At 40.7% G+C, this 17,419-nt stretch overlaps 1 protein-coding gene across 2 annotated transcripts; it reads right to left on the bottom strand.

Annotated features, from left to right (window-relative positions):
* Positions 1-1,075: 1,075 nt before the first annotated feature.
* On the bottom strand, positions 1,076-17,360 carry LOC118240778 (cytochrome P450 2K1-like). 2 transcript variants are annotated; one of them, XM_035522806.2, is made up of 9 exons: positions 17,048-17,360; positions 15,335-15,497; positions 11,415-11,564; positions 7,365-7,525; positions 7,086-7,262; positions 4,230-4,371; positions 3,862-4,046; positions 3,482-3,623; positions 1,076-3,395 (listed from the first exon to the last, which is right to left on the bottom strand). In XM_035522806.2, exons 1-9 carry the CDS (start codon positions 17,252-17,254, stop codon positions 3,205-3,207), a joined length of 1,518 nt encoding a protein of 505 aa, XP_035378699.1. In that variant the 5' UTR covers positions 17,255-17,360; the 3' UTR covers positions 1,076-3,204. The 2 variants fall into 2 exon arrangements, with proteins under 2 accessions (XP_035378699.1, XP_035378700.1); XM_035522807.2 differs by lacking the exon at positions 17,048-17,360 and adding an exon at positions 15,730-17,018.
* Positions 17,361-17,419: the final 59 nt, after the last annotated feature.

Genomic DNA, 17,419 nt, shown 5'->3' with positions numbered 1-17,419 from the left:
CAAGGCAGATGAGCCAGCACTGTAGCAGTGGAGCCGCATAGCCATGTGCACATATCTGTTATGTACATTCAAGTACTTTACAGAGACAGTGTGCTGCAAATGCTTTCATAAACATCAGCACTCATTGCATCATGCAGAAAAAGGAGAGGGATGTTCAGGCACTACATGCTGCGGTCGTTTGTCATAGAGGCACTTGCACAAAATTGCTACATCATTTAAACTTTAGACTGTATGTGTGTGTATGTGTGTTTGACTTTGTGCATGGCACCTACTCCTCTGGATGGGTTTTTATGTGGGCCGGTGCAACACCTATTGCTGGCAGATGTGCAGTGAAAGTGAAAGTTTGGATTGATTGTGTATATAATCATAATATACATACATTGTACATACATTGTTAATATATTTTTGTACATACATAGAATATATATATTTATCTGTATATATATTTTTTTCTCTATGCACCCCTGGTTCTCTTCCTCAGTTTGGACAGAGCACTCTCCACCATTTCACTGCGTGTTGTACTGTGTATGACTATGTATGTGACAAATAAACCAAACTTGAACTTGAAGTGACATGTCGGAGAACGTCAGTCAGCCAACCTCACACTCCAATGTCATATGAGAAACAGGAGGCCAAACTAACACACTAGGCTTAGTGCACCTAATGCTACTGTTCAATTACACATACTGTCAAGGCCACCACACAGAGCATGGTACACCTGGACTTCAGATGACAGTTTGGATGTTGTGCTTACTAATCCTAACTGCAGCAGTTATTTAGGTCATTATATATGGTTTATTAGATGGTTGTTTTTGTTGTGCCCCACACTTAAAAATTCCACACTGTTCATCAGGATGGATGTCACGTTACTGAGACAGTGTTCTGCAAATATCTTTTCATCAAATCAGCACTCATTGCATCACACAGCCAACAGAAAATGGAGGGAATGCTGCAGTCATTTGTCATAGAGAGAAATGTGAACTAAGGCAGTGTACAATGGCACTGAGTAAAGGGACTGATGGACATGATGGAGAGAGAACTGGTCTAAAACATTACAACAGGTAATAAACAAATATCATAGAGCGAAACATTTTATTTGCCAACATATTAAAATAATGTCATTCTTTGTTCAGAATCTAAAGCACTGTGACCACCTAAAACACAACTCTCTACCTCCCATTAAGCCAACCACAGGTGTATGGAGAGAGACACGCACCCTTAATCACTAAGAATGGGAGAGTAAAGTAAAAGGCCCCTACAGGGCAGTACACGTCTCTCGTCTCCCCATAATACATCGCTCTAAAGCCCTTAAATAGATAACCTGTTCCATCTCTAGACCCTAAACCTAAGACCTGACCCCTGACCCCAACCAAAGACAGTTCCCTAACATCAGAAAATGCATCACTTTAACATCCCATCTACATTCCTTTACTTACAAACAACCCCACACCTGCTCCACCTTCTAGCTTGTCAAATGAGAGTAGGGAGGATGGGTAGGTGAGCAGAAAGTGCCCAGACAGGCATGGGTGGTGTCCCGCAAAACCTGGTGGTGCACCTACTCCTTCTGCAAACCTAAAAGCCGCCCTGAAATCATATGATGAGCCACCCCAGCCTTTAAATTCTGTCTCGAGATACCCTAACATAAAATCGATTCTGGTTGAGTCCAAAATGAGAAACCCCAAAACCAGTGGCAATGCTTAACAAGTGCCTTTGACCTTGCTATTCAACCATGCCATCTGATGGACAGCGGCGGGGAAGTCATTTTACATTCTCAAAACCTAACCCCAACAACATATACAATGTGTCGTTGCAGTGCTATTGAAAATCTTGGGATTATGAGTGAGTGAGCTCTCACAGAGCTCCTAAAATTATCCAGTTCAAGGGTGCACTGTGACCTGATCCCGAACTCAAATCAACAAACAGGTAACAGGGTCAGCATGGTCTACTTTGATGCCAGTTCGCTGTGTGTTATCATACTAACTACCTGACCACAGAATGACATTTAGGCAAATCCAGTCTGGTTCAATGATTATTTACTTAGGACCCACTTCCCTTTCAGGAGTCCCAGTTTAGTGTTCCAAAATCCATGGCAGTTCCCTTTTGGCTCTATTTAGTTGTTAATAATTTTTTTTCACTTTCTAGTTTTGTGGTAGCTCAGGGATTAAGATACTTGAATTGTAATTGGTAGATTGTGGGTTCAAGCGCCCCCGCTGCCAAGTTGCCACTGTTGGGCCCCTGAGCAAGACCCTTAACCCGCAATTGCTCAAGTTGTACTCAGTCATAATTGTAAGTCACTTTGGATATAAGCATCTACAAAATGCAAATGTTATTTGTGGTTTTTCTACAACAATTACTATACCTATAGCTTCATTTTAGTTGGTTCCATATACTCAAGCCCTGTTTATTTACTATAAATGTTTATTAACATTTAATTTACCATATAATGCATGATTCACTTTCATTTTTATAATCCCTGTATACGTGATTAGGACTCTGACTAATCATAACTATAACCTGAGTGAGACTGAATTAATATAAAGCTTTTTTAAGCAATTACACTTCAATTATAATTAACACATTTCCCTACATTTAGGATGGTGCCCTGGTTAAAGGTATTTTGACAAATTTAAAACATACATTGCTACTATTTCAATCCACTATCAAAAAACTTGATCGTCTTAGGGAGGACAAGATGCAATATTTTCTATCAAATGTTTCCTGATGATGAGAGTGTTTACAGTGAAATGCATCATACCTTGTGCAGTAGAAATATTAGACTTTATTTGAAATTTGCCTGTTTTGCCATAGACTTCCCATGTTGTTCATGTGTCACTACTGTCAAATGAAACATTTGTAATAATGTATATATGAATTATATTGCGGGATGACTATGAACTTGACTTGGCATGAAAAACTAAAAGCACTGTTAATATTTACTGTAAATGTTTAGGGTTCATCCACATATAAGAAATCATACATTTATTATAAAATAGAATGTTACTCAGCAATATGAATGATGAGGGTTTCATTTTAGGTGCCAGTTGTTGAGCCAGATAATTGAGTTACATGTGAATGTGTTGGTCACGTGTGATGAACTTTGAAATCCAGGTTGCACCAGTGCCTGTGAATTTTTAAATAGTATTTTGCCAATATTATTCCAACCTTGAATGTTAATACTACCCTTACATGTTGAAAGTGAATGCATTATGCGAAGCGGTTCACTGCGCTGAGCTTATGGGGAGAGGGGCTCAATGTGAAGCCCACAGCTGGTGTGAGGTCCAACTGTTCCTCAGACACGCCGGGTGGAGGAGTGAAGCGAAAGTGCTGCAGAAGAGTGGTGAAGAAGAGGAACAGCTCCATCCTGGCCAGACTCTCTCCCAGACACACCCTACGCCCTTAACAGAGACACACAGACAAACATTTAAAGCACAACATGAAATCTGGAGCACCAGATCGATGACAGAAAATGATTTCAGTGCACCTCCAGAGAAGGGCATAAAGGCATCTCTCTTAATGAAGTGTCCCTGCTCATCGAGGAAGTGTCCTGGATTAAAAGTGTAAGGGCTCTCCCACTCATTCTCATCCTTCAACACGGATGTCAAAAGAGGAAATACACAGGTTCCCTGCAAAGAATCACAGTTTTACCTTAAGCAGGAGGCTAGTGACAGCTTTCTCTGGTATGACAACAGTGCAAAATTTTTATTTACATAGCCATTTTGTCATGTCTTTATAAACTATAAAATATTTATAAACCAGTCAGTTTCAGCTCTCAGTCTGCTACGTACATTTAATAAATTTTATTCTATGCATGCTTTTGTTGTATTGCTTTTAGACTCTTCTCAGTTAATCTAACAGCCTGACCTTCTTGATGAAGAAGCCTTGGAAGTTAACATCACAGGTAGTGGTGTGAGGGAGATTCATGGGTACTATGTCTGCCAGTCTCTGTGTCTCATGGATGACTGCATCTGTGTAAGGCAGGTTCTTGCGGTCATCCAGCACTGGCTGGCGGCCTCCAACCACTCTGTCAATCTCCTGTTGCACCTGATCTGGAGCACAACAGAAGATATTGTCTTGTCTTTTTAAAAAGACAATAGCAATCAACTCTTTCAATATTACAATATAAACAAATACAAGAAGCAACCATGGTAAACCCTCAAGCACCTCTTTGTCTTCCTCATTGGAGAAATGTCTTGGACGCTGGATATTCATATTGCAGTTGGAATTCTTACCTTGTATGTGGGGGTACTTGGCCATTAGCAGAATGCCCCAGCGGAGCGTTGTGCTAGTTGTCTCAGTACCAGCAGCAAACAGGTTGGAAATTATGTGAAGGAGATTCTGTTCATGGAACAATGAGTTCTTTTCTCCAGCCTCCTGACCAACAATCAGAAGATCAATTAGTCAGCCAACATAAGAGACCACTTTCTTCCATCAGAGTACAACTGAGTAATACCAGGTACCATACAGAGAGATGTTTGAAAACCATCAAAACAACTTTTTCCATACCAAGACTAATCAGCTGACCTAACAGTGAACCATTTCAACAAGCATGAAAAGGTTTTCTTAATAAGTCCCATTTTATTTATATTTTTAAGGAACCAGTTTTGCTGTGCTAAAACCTATAAAGAAGCTTAAAATCATAGAGTTCCATTTATGCTTGCCAACTTAAGCCAATGTTCATTTGTATGGTGGCCAGGAAGACCCAACATGCTGCAACTACACTAAACACATTCATCAAAACACATGCGCTACATTTCAGAAACATGATGCAAATTCATGAATGTTATACAAATTCCAAACACATTTTATTCAAAATGACAACACATGCTACATTTCAGAAATGCAGTGCAAATTCAAAAAACACATGCTACTTCAGAAATGCTAGAAATCTAGTCACAACACAATGAAAGTGTTGTTTCAGGGGGACACAAAAAGGGGATATTCAACCAAACAGCCAGTGAAAAGTAATTTATATATGTAATTTCCAAGGTTTTGTCACTGGTGGTACAGAATGAACAATTGGCCTATTTGTGCTTTGCATTCTTGCACATTTGGTTGTAAAGAATGCAGCCTTAAAGAACACTGATAAAACAAAATCCCAACTAACACAAATATAAACCTGATCCTGCCAGTTAATAACTAGCTAGATGCATTCAGAGTGTGTTATTATTTTACACTCCAGTTCAACCTAAAGAGATTCTGTCTAATACATCCAAGTTTCTGTCCATATACCTACATTTAGAGCCTCATTGATTTCAAACCATATTTTGTATGTATGTAAAAACAACACATTTGAGATTAACTCGTAAGAATAAGACAATTGACCAGATGGTCACTGTAGCAGACCAGTTAAACTATCAAACCTAAACAAAAACATAGTGTATCCTGTAAATTAGTAACACACTCTGAAGGTAGCTAGCTAGCTAACTAACTACGTATTAAGCCAGAAATGTAGTCGTGTTAAATGGGATTTCTTTTTAAATCAGCACTTTTTAAAGCTGCATTAAAACCTAGCAGAATTAAATATGCAAAACTGCTGAGCATGAATAGATCAGTTCATTCTGTATCAACATAATCCATAACAAACGATATAACCATGGTAATCACAAATATAAATATTTTTCATTAGCTACTCGGTCACCACTGGTCTCATAGGAGTCCATCCCCTCTGCATGTCCTCGGAAACATGTCCGTTGTGTTGTAGCTGTTATTTGCAGGGTTTCTGAAGTTGCATGTGTTTTTTGAATTTGCATCACGTTTCATTTGCAGCACAATGGGTCTTCACAGTCATCGTACATTTGTGTTATTTTTAATGTTATTTTCTGCAATCTGAACAGCGTTACATTTACCTTTCTACTGAATTAAGAGTGTCAATCAAGGACACTGCCAATTGTAAATGCAATGTGTAGAAATACTGCTATTATCAATGTTTAAACACCAGTTAAAGAGGTGTATACCAAGCTTGAAACAGGTGATTGACACGACTGAACTTGCTTTGGAGCAAGGGAAAGACATTCCTTTCTCCCATGAATATTGCCCCTATCTGCATTGTGAATTGTGTGATTTTTGTGTGCTTGGTTTTGTCCCACACAGAGCATCACGCACACATGGACAATGTTCCAGGCCCCATAATAAGAGGTGATAATGGCCTTTTCAAAGCCAATTTTGATGTTGTCATTCTTGTGACATAGGGAATAGGGAATTCCTTTACACAGTGTGACAATCAGGCTTCCGACACTCCTTGTGCAAGTATAGTTAATTAAGCAAAACATGCTAATTTTGTTAGTGTTTCCACTACTGCAGTACTAGCAATTAAACTTCAGATCTAGTAGTTTTCTAGGTAATGCTGTCGGTTATTAGGGATTCCTTTATGACCTTTATTCTCATTTATCCTGTCTGTTATATATATAAACATATAAAAATTGTATTACCTATATGAATCAATACATTATTTCCTTTAGAATTGGTGATTAATTGCTAAACATCCTATCGATTGTTGATCAAACTCACAATCTCCCACTGAGATGCAAACGAGAGTTTTCTGTTTCACCATTTGGCAGCCAGATAGTGCTACTGAAGCACTTTGAATTGCCACAGTGTATGAAAAGTGCTATATAAATTAACTTAAGTTGCCTATTGATTAAACTTCCGATTGAGTCATCTTCTAGTTAGTCCTGTAGATTACTTTTGTTTTCTAAACAAATATTCTCATTTGTTTTATCTGGTTTCTCTCTTTATTCCCTCTATTCTTCAATGTATTATACACTATGTGATTGCTGATTAGTTCAACGTTCCATTAGCTGTCAAGTTTGTGGCTTCACTGGTGACATTTCTAACCTGTTATGGATGATCACGAGTTAGTCAACTTGCGACTTTCAGTTGAGACTGATAGAAATATTTCCATATGCGATGGTGCCCCATTAATTTATTAGAACTATAACAAATTTAATGAGTGCAGAACTCTGAATTAGGAGTTCATACCACTACAGAGGTTATATGGATACTCCAAAATATGAGTGGTTGTATATGCACTATGTACAAGATAAAACGTGACACATTAAGCATTTCTGTATACAAAAAGGACATACCATTTTTTGTTTGCATGCTAGAAAACAGTCAATAATGCCTCTGCACTCCTGAGGGTTCAGGGTCTCCTGGAGGCTGTGCACTATCTGCATTATATCCTTCAGAGTTTTTTCACGGTTTGTCATGATCGTTTTCCTGTCCTTTAGCCAGAGCCCAAACCAGGGGAACATATTGTAAAGCTACAAACACACAGATTAACATTTTGTTATGTGCTTCCTACATTCATCCGTACATCATCCTATCTTTGTGTCTCTTGCTAATTCAAAAACATAGCAGGGTACCTGTATAGAAGCTGAACCAGTGATCCTGATATTCTCATTGCTTCGGTTGACCATCTTTTGGAACTGAGGATCACTGTATTCAAACCTGCTTCCACATACAATGGCTGAGATGATATTTGAGACAGCATAATTCAGGGGCTGTGTGGTATCAAAGGGTTTTCCTGTAAAAAAAAAAATAAAAAAAAAAAAAAATAAAAATAAAAATTATTTATTTATATATATATAGAGAGAGAGAGACAGAACAGGGAAAGTGTACTTTCTAAGTAGTACATTGAAATTTCTCTTTGTCACTGGATTTTCAGAAAGGCATTATATAATGATCTGAATCAGAATCAGGATTTAGTGCCAAGTATGCTCACACACAGAAGGAATTTGTTCTTGGTTACAGTTGCTCTGAACAGTTGTTTGTACACAGTACAGACATTTCCACCACACTCACAACACACACATACAGTCGCACACACACACACACACACACACACACACACACACACACACACATATGCAGTCATACTTAGAACCTTACATGTGCAACAAATGTTAAAATTGTTGAGTGCAGAGCTTGGGAGATGCTGTAGTAGAATGATAAAGTAAGATGAATAAAATAAATAAATATATTTGCAGGTAAAAGGTAGAGCAGAAACGTGCAGATAAAGGATGATATGTTTAGGTGTGTAATTCTGTGTGCTATGGGGAGTTTATATGCATTAAGGTATTCAACTGTTCATGAGTTTGATGGCATATGGAAAATGCTTCTGTCACCGGGTTGTCGTGATGAACGTTTGACTAACGCACCAGCCTGAGGGAAGATCCTGGATCAGGTGATGTCTGGGGTGTGATGGGTCTGTAGTGATTGTTTCCACACACCTACTGATCCTGGATCAGGTGATGACTGGGGTGTAATGGGTTTGCTGTGATTGTCTCCACACGCCTACTGATCCTGGAACAGGTGATGACCCGGGTGAGATGGGTCTGCAGCGATTGTCTCCACACACCTACTGATTCTGGAAGTGAGCAGATCTAGCAGTGTGGGTAGCTTAACACCATTGGTCTCTGCAGACCTGATAATGCGCTGCAGTCTGTGGATGTCATGCTTGGGCACTGAGCTGACCCAGAATGTAATGAACGTAGTGATGACCAGTTCTATGATGGTAGTGTAGAACTGGACCATCAGCTCCTGGGGCAGAGTGAACTTCCTCAGCTGGCACAGGAAGTACATCCTCTGCTGGGTTCTCTTGGTCATGGAGCTGATGTTACTGTCCCACGTCAGGTCCTTGGTGGTTGTGGTACCTGGGAACTTGAAGGACTGCACTGCTGACACAGTTCTGTTAAATATGGTGACTGTTGGCAGGGTCAGGGGACTTCTCCTGAAGTCCATTCTCATCTCCACTGTTTTCGCTGAGTTCAGCTCCAGGTTGTTGTAGATGGTCCAGAGGACAACCTGGTCCACCCTCCATCTGTAAGCAGACTCATCACCTTCATGTATGAGACCGATGACTTTGGTATCATCTGCAAATTTCAGGATGTTGGCTGAGGGGTCCATGGAGGTGCAGTTGTTTGTGTTCACTGAGAAGAGCAGTAGGGAGAGTACAAAACCTTGTGGGGTACCCATACTGATGCTCTGGGTTCTTTATGTGAACTTTCCCAACCTCACCAGCTGCTTTCTGCTAGTGAGGAAGCTGGTGATCAACGGGCAGGTCAAGGCTGGCACACTGCATTTGATGGGTTTGCTGTGTAGTAAAGTATTAAATAGACAAGATTTTGGGTGATGAAGGTGCTGAAGGATTAGATGAAGCCCCATGTTCACTGTATCTACCAACCTGTTGGCCCAGTATGCAAATTGTAAGTGGCCCAGCATGGTGGTTGTGATGTCCTTCAGAGGAGCCAATACCAGTTTTCATGACCACAGAGGACAGGGCGATAGGTCTGTAGTCGTTTAACCTTGTTTTGGTAGCTTTTTTGCATATAGGTATTATTCTGGAGCGTTTGAAACAGTAGGGCACTTCACACAGCTCCAGTGACATGTTGGCGATCTTTGTAAAGACAAGCTGGTCCACACAGGTTCAACGACAAGAGGGTAAAAATCCATCATGGCCAGGTGCCTTCTTCGCTTTTTATTTTTTTGAAGTGTCGGCATCTTCCTCTCAGATTTTCAGGTCAGGCTGAATGGGTAGCTGGGTGTTGATGAGGTGTGTGGATTGTAGTTTAATAAGTGTGTGGTACTGGGCTTTTCAAACCAGCAGTAGAACATGTTAAGTTCATTAGCCAGCTGATGGGAGGTGGCCTTTTGTAGCTGGTGATGTCCTGCAACCTTTTCCAGATGGTTGATGGCTCGTTGGTGGACATAATTCTGCACAGTTTGAGTCATTTTTCTTGGTCACTTTGATTTTTCTTTGGCCGCTTTTGTTCAGAGAATTCCTTGATTGACTGTACAATGACCGATCCCCACTTTTATATGCTTCCTCCTTGGATCGGCGCGACTGTTTCAGCTTGTCATTAAACCAGGGCTTGTGATCGTTGCCCTGGTGATAGATGTCCTCGCAAAAACTGATACAGGATGTCACACTGTCCATGTATTCATCCAGGCTGCTTGTAGCATCGTCAGACACATCCCAATCTGTTAATTCCATGCAGTCTCTGAGTCTGTCTTTAGCCTCATTAGTCAACTTCTTCACAGTACTGACTACAGGTTTGGTGAATTTGATCTTTGGGAGAAGATGGACTACACAGTGGTCAGAGAGGCCCTAAGCAGCACAGGGGACAGAGCGATATGTACCTTTTAATAAAATGTTATTCCCCCTGATGGGGCAGGTCACGTGCTGTATTTGGGCAGTTCGGTGCAAGTTTGGCTCTATTGAAGTCCCCCAAAATTATGAAAGCTGAGTCTGGATGTTTGTTTTTGCCGCTCATGAGCTGCTCTGCTAGCGCTTGCAGCACCTTTCGCACTTATGCATGAGGTGGAACGTAAACTCCTACCAGCACAACAGAGGAGAATTCCCCTGGAGAGTAGAATGGTTTACAGATTATGAAACATGAGTAAGTAAGGGTTGCGTGATTCCGTTAAGCGTGACCTCCATACCCCAACATCTGTTGATGTAAAAACAGACTCCTCCTCCTCCTCTTGTTTTCCCTGAGAGCTCTGTAGAACGGTCTGGTGTGTATATATGCAAACCGTGGAGCTGGAGCACGCCGTCTGAGATAAACTCACTCAGCCAGGTCTGGGTGAAGCACAGCAGAGCCGAGCGAGAAGAGTTCTGGCAGTGAAAGAGTCTATTTTGTTCCCTATAGAGCAAAGGATCATCATGCAGATGCTGCCAGAGTTTAATGAGCGATCCAGCGCGCTTTTCCCATCTGTGTTTCCACCTACATCTGCGTCTGCTGAGTAGAGCAGCTGCCTCCCTGACTAAAATGTCAAGAAAACTAAAAATTAAAAATCAGGAGCAATGCCTTGTGGCATGGACTGCACGATATTTAACAAAACTTCTGCACTGTATGCGAATTTGTTCGGTGCACACGTGACAACACAAATACAGAAAAACAAACAAAACACAAAGGAGCTCCTCAGGAGTGTGGCCAAATATAGTGCCATCTATAAAAATAATAATAGTAATAATAATAATAATAATAATAGTTATTATTATTATACAAAAGTTAATTCATTTCTCGAGGAAGGGGAATGTTACTGGGTTAAGTAGTTCACGTCAAAGAATTTAGGGTTATAAATATATTAATATATAAACATAAAACAGTTACATAGATATAGTCAACATATATATTCTTAAACATGTTCTATACAACATGTATATTCTTGTCACAGAGCTGTTTGGTTTAGAACAAGATAAATTCCAGGTACATTCCACATTTTTATTTTTAACATTTATACAATAACCAATAACAGGACGTTAAATGTTCCCATATATTACATTTTGGATAAATGGATAATTACATTATGGATAATCTGGATAATTACATTTTTGGCTCAACTACAAAAAAAAAAAAGAGTTACTCCTGGTAAGAGTAAAACAGAAAATATATACTGATGTCTCTTACCCTTAAAGTTCTCCACCACTTCCCTTAAATACCACGTCTCTTCTATGATTCTCTCTTCACTCCCTCTCTTGCCCATCCCAAGGTCCCGCAGGGTGCTAAGGGCAAAGCGCCTCATCTCTTTCCAGTTCTCACCATTAGAAAACAGAATTCCTTGATCATAAACAGAAATCATTAAACCTTTGTTGTTAAACAGCTAAATGTCAGCGAAATGCCGTAAATGTAAATGTAAACACAAAATGCAGATTTGTTTTTTCATCTTAACTGTGAGACAACTGCATGTTTTTACAATATTTACATAAAACAGGTATTCATGATGAAACACACATTGGGAAACTGCTTATGATCTATTCCAGTGCAAAACCAAAACAACCACGATTAATAAGGAAAATAACATAAGATAATAATTTTCTTCAGAAAATGGCCTTTTATGAAGAACAGTGCTGGCCTGGCTTCCGTCTGGCTGTTTCACAACAGTTTCCCCGTTTCCCCTAATTCTTCTCTTACACTTTAGTCGTGCTCTTTCACCATGAATCTTGTTCGATTAATGTTTCCTTTGTTGGTGTTGTTTGGCTGTTAAGTAGATTATCCAGTCGGTCATTCCCACAGGTTGCTTTCCTTTTTGTTCTTTCTATTTTCTTTATTAGCCTAGTTACAAACCTTTATTCCTAACAAATCATTCATGTAAATTTTCACTTGGTTGCATTGCTATGATTGTTATTATAGTAATCTGGTTCTGGTGCACTGCAGAATAATTGCACTGGTGAGAGCGCCAAGAAAACTGCAGATTTTCGTGTTTTATCATCTTATTTCTTAGTGTTTTTGCACATACTGCTATTATTCGTTATGATCGACAATCATTTAAACATCTGTTCATCGTTCACGATGAACTACAACACAAACATGTTCAGACACGTGCGGCTCCCCCTTTGCGGTTTCTCTGCCTCTTTGTTTATTAACCTGCACATGCTGGTAGAGCAGGAAGAGGAGCAAGAGAGGCAGACGAGCTGGGACTTTATTTAGGGTTAAGTTAGGTTAGGGTTAGGTTAGGTTAAGTTAGGGTTAGGTTAAGTTAGGTTAGGGTTAAGTTAGGGTTAGGTTAAGTTAGGGTTAGGTTAAGTTAGGGTTAGGTTAAGTTAGGGTTAGGTTAAGTTAGGGTTAGGTTAAGTTAGGGTTAGGTTAAGTTAGGGTTAGGTTAAGTTAGGGTAGGGGTAGGGTAGGGGTAGGGTTAGGTTAGGGTTAGGTTAGGGTTAGGGTTAAGGTTAGGGTTAGGTTAGGGTTAGGGGGGTTAGGGTTAAGGTTAGGTTAGGGTTAGGGGGGTTAGGGTTAAGGTTAGGTTAGGGTTAGGTTAGGGGGGTAGGGTTAAGGTTAGGGTTAGGGTAGGGTTAGGGTTAGGTTAGGGTTAGGTTAGGGTTAGGTTAGGGTTAAGGTTAGGGTTAAGGTTAGGGTTAGGTTAGGGTTAGGGTTAGGTTAGGGTTAGGGGGGTTAGGGTTAGGGGGGTTAGGGTTAAGGTTAGGGTTAGGGGGGTTTAGGTTAGGGTTAGGTTAGGGTTAGGTTAGGAGAAGGCACCCCAACCTTCCACTCCCTAGGATTCTGCTCACAAATGTTCGATCACCGGAGAACAAAGTGGAGGAACTGATCGCTCAGATCAAGTTCCAGTGCGACAGTGTGACTCCTGCCTATTAGCGCTCATAGAGGCATGGCTGTCCGATGCAGTACCAGACGAAGGCATCACTCTGGGTGACTTCTCCTTCAGGATATAAACACCTCCCCTGCCCTTCTTTTGGAAAATCTGATCACACCTCCATCCTTCTGCCTGCATACAGACAAAGACTCAAACAGGAAAAAACAGTTCTCTGATCAGTCTATCAATGGAGCACAGAGGCCATCTTCACACTTCAGGACTGCTTTGAAACCACAGACTGGTGGATATTTTGTGACACAGCTGGCACTAACATCAATGAATACACAGACTCCATCTCGGGCTACATCAGTAAATGTACTGATGACATTGTCCCTAAAATCATTGTCAGATCCTTTTCAATCAGAAACTCTGGATCAATGCTGATGTTCAGGCCAAACTAAGAGCCAGAGCCACTGTCTACAAGTCTGGAGACCTGACAGAACACAGGAAGGCCAGACATGACGTTCAAAGGACGATCAGACTAGCCACAAGGGACTACAGAGACAGAGTGAAGGCCAACTACCTTGACTCCAATCTCAGACATATGTGGAACAGACTTCGCATGATCACTGACTACAAAGGAAGTTGGTACTGTGATAGGGGGTTGACCTCCTCACTTGCAGAGAAGCTAAATGCCCATTATGCTCGGTTTGAGGAAAACACCCCCCCGCTGCAATACTCCCAGTACATCAGGAGAGCTTTGTGTCTGAGGAGGTCAGATCCTTTAAGGCAGTTAACCCACGCGAGGCACCTGGTCCACAATTGGATACTGAACTACCTGATACGCAGACCCCAGGTGGTGAAAGTAGAAAACAGCTTCTCTTCAACACCGATTCTGAGCACAGGGGCTCCACAGGGTTGTGTGCTCAGCCCCCTCCTGTACTCCCCATTTACACATGACTGTGTAGCCAAACACACATCTAACATCATCTTCAGGTTTGCTGATAGCACAACCATCCTAGGCCTCATCACAGGGGGAGACGGGTCAGCCTACAGAGACGAGGTTAGTGCTCTATCAAAGTGTTGCTACAACAACATCCTCCAGCTCAACGTCAGCAAAATGAAGGGGATGATCATGGACTACAGAAATCTGCATTTGGGTGGTCACTCTCGCCTATACATCAATGTATCCAAAGGGGAAAGAGTCGGTTAAGTTTTTCGTTATACACCTCACAGATGACCTCACCTGGTCCCACCACACCAACACACTGGTGAGATCAGCCCAACAGCACCCCTTCTATCTATGAAGGATCAGGAGGTTTGGCCTGCCCCCTGACATTTTCACCACCTTTTATAGATCTAAAACAGAGAGCAAACCCACAGGTTGCATCACTGTCTGGTACTGAAGCTGCACTGCAAGTGACTGAAGGTCCTCCAGAGAGTAGTGAGGACTGCAGAATCCATCATAGGCCACAAACCTCCAGCCTTACAGGACATCCATCAGTCCTGCTGCTTGAGGAAAATCAAAATGATGCAGCTAGACAGTAGCCACCCAGCACACAGCCTGCTCACTGTCTGTCACGGGCATCGCGGTTCCCACGGCGACGTATTTACGTGCTTGGTTTGGTTTCTGTCCCTGGTATACTTGGCTCGGTTTTGTCATGCTCTTGTTTTGGTTTCGTTCTGTTCCACCCCCGAGCCTGTATCCCCAGCTGTAATTATGTTCACCCATGTCTGGAAATGTTTATCTGGATCTTCATCAGTCTTGGTTATTTAAGCCCTGTTTTGCTTTCCAGTTTGTCGGTTATTTTGGTTTGTTCAGTTGTGTTTAGATTTGGTGTTGCTGTTGCTGTCATCGTCTCTGTTACTTCCTGGTTCGTTACCTGAAGTCTACCTCCTTCTGTGCTGATGAACAGTTTCTACCCTCCTATAAGGCTCTTAAACAGGATGTGAAACAGTTAGTCCTTATTATTAGTTAACGGCGGCACACCACTACTTGAACATTTCCACATAGTCACTATTAACATACAGGGTGTAGTTTATCTACAGATTACCCTGGGCTAATATATTCAATCACAGGAGGCTCCTTATTAGGACCCTTCTGAAGTCTATTCACCATCTATACTGAAAAAAATAAAAACAAAAAAGTAAATAAATAATGAATGAAAAACAAATAATTTACCTATTTAAAAATTTAAATAGTACCATGATCAGCTCATGCACACATTCCATCCTAAGGAATCAATCTGAATTGGCTGAATGAGGTTTTCTGATGACTGATAAGTTGTAATTCTCTTACCAAATCCTTCGTTGAAGTCATAGAATATGGGATTGATGTCTCTGTCTCCAAATTCTTCTGCATGATTCACCAGTGCTTGTTTGACAGTTTGATATCCTGTCAGGACAACTACTTTCTTTGGACCAAAATACACAGTGAATATGGATCCATATTGTTTTGACATCTGCAAACACAAATTGGATGGGTAAAAGTTTTCTGTTAATACAATGTACTCTATACAATGGGTTGATGGATTTTTAATTTTTTTTATTTTAAGTAAAGACACTGCCATATTTATTTATTTAGTTAGGGTTTCAGAAGAAATAATCACATTATTGAATTTGTGAATTTATGAGTCAAGACTGATTTAACATAGTCCTTAAATAATAATTAATTCATTAATTTTCCCTGCTAACCAGAGTGGTGCGGTAACTTGCGGTGGCCGGGTGCCGTAGGACGAGGGGCTGGACGCACAGACTCCTCCGAACATTTATTCACATTTAACATGAAACACTAACGGCACTCACAAGAGTCACTCACGATTGACACAAACAAGAAATGATTAAACACATACGGTGAACACTAATACAATGAACATTGACTATGTTACATCCACACGTTATGTCTACAATAACCAACACCCTGCACACGGGTTTATATACACAGAGACGAACGAGGTGCAGGTGTGGTTACACACAAGTCAGTCCTCCCACTGCACGTGTGCGGCTCCCGACGCGCACCGCCAGGTGGCGTGTCAATAAAAAATATTGTGATATTGTTCTTAAATCCCCAGTCAGCTAGTTATAAAATTGAACATTCAAATATAAAAGCCTGCAGAGGCCTCTGCCCTGTATGCAAATCATTCTAAAAGGACAAAGACCCCCTATACTCCCTTATGTTTTACTTTATTAACCCCTATATGTCTTATGCAATGTTAGACCACTTTTGCCTGTTAACACTCTTTTATTACCTCAATATGTAAACACTTAGTGACACTAGTTTTTACTCTGAGATTTTGTGCAATATGATACCTTTTGAGGGTGTAATTGCTGCATGTCATTTTTGTCATTTGTATTGCAGAAAGAAAGGCTCTGAACATTTTCAACAGTACTATTAACTGCAACTGTAAGTTGGCAGGTTGTTTTTAAAAACAGACTATACTGGAGAGCATATAAATGGGACTAGAAATGGGATACTTGCTTATCCAGCTTATGTAAATATCTTGGTCTAATTTCATAGACAGCCTAAAACATGTAAACGTAGCATCAAACGTAAACGTGACATCTTCAGCCAAGAGCTTTGATTAGTGAATTTTAACTATATACTGCTTTTGGGTAGCTTGATGTTGCTGTAACAGGCAAGACTACGACACTGCTGGCAGAATCTTTTACAGTCTCAGACACAACACACCTTACAGTTTTAAAAAAAGGTTGAATTGCTATGGCTGAAAAAAACAATTCACAGCCTGAAACTTTCTACACTCACCCACCTCCTTACTCCTATTAAGCTATTAAATTAGCTTAAATACGTTCTATTACATATTTTCTGTGAAGAAAATTGACTATGGTGATTTCATGACAAGCTATATAGATGTACGCCCTAATACATGTCAATTAAGGTTTAGTCTCTGACCACGGAGGCTTTAGTGCATCATAGGTTAATTCATACTGCATGTTTACATCACAGTTATCTCGATGACATATACTAAGTGAGCAGAACAGTCTATACACTTACTGAACAAAGAGTCACGTAGGGTCTGCTGAGGTCTAGTTGCAAGAGATTTCCCAGGACAGGAAATGGTTTGGGCCCAGGAGGTTCCTTCCCAGTGTCAGTGTCAGAGTCAGAGGAGAAGAGATAAACAACAAGCAGCACCATTAGCACAGCACCGAGTAATATGCCAGTGCTGACAGGCTGCAGAAGAAGCTCTTCCACCAGAGTCATTGGAAGGTCAGTACAAATGAAAAAGTAGAATGAACAGTTTACTGCATGTTAGCAGGGTTGAGAAACAAGTTATAATCCTTAGCACAGTTGGTAAGGCGTGTCCAGAGTTCAGGGTGGAGCTATACTGAGAGAAACAATATCCACAGGGATGTCTTGTGCAATCTG

The sequence above is a fragment of the Electrophorus electricus genome, chromosome 9 (assembly GCF_041902795.1).
Source record: "Electrophorus electricus isolate QZ-2024a chromosome 9, ASM4190279v1, whole genome shotgun sequence".
In the NCBI taxonomy this organism is placed as follows: Eukaryota; Metazoa; Chordata; class Actinopteri; order Gymnotiformes; family Gymnotidae; genus Electrophorus; species Electrophorus electricus.
Note: the sequence above shows the minus strand (reverse complement) of the source record. Positions and strands in the feature narration are given on the sequence as shown.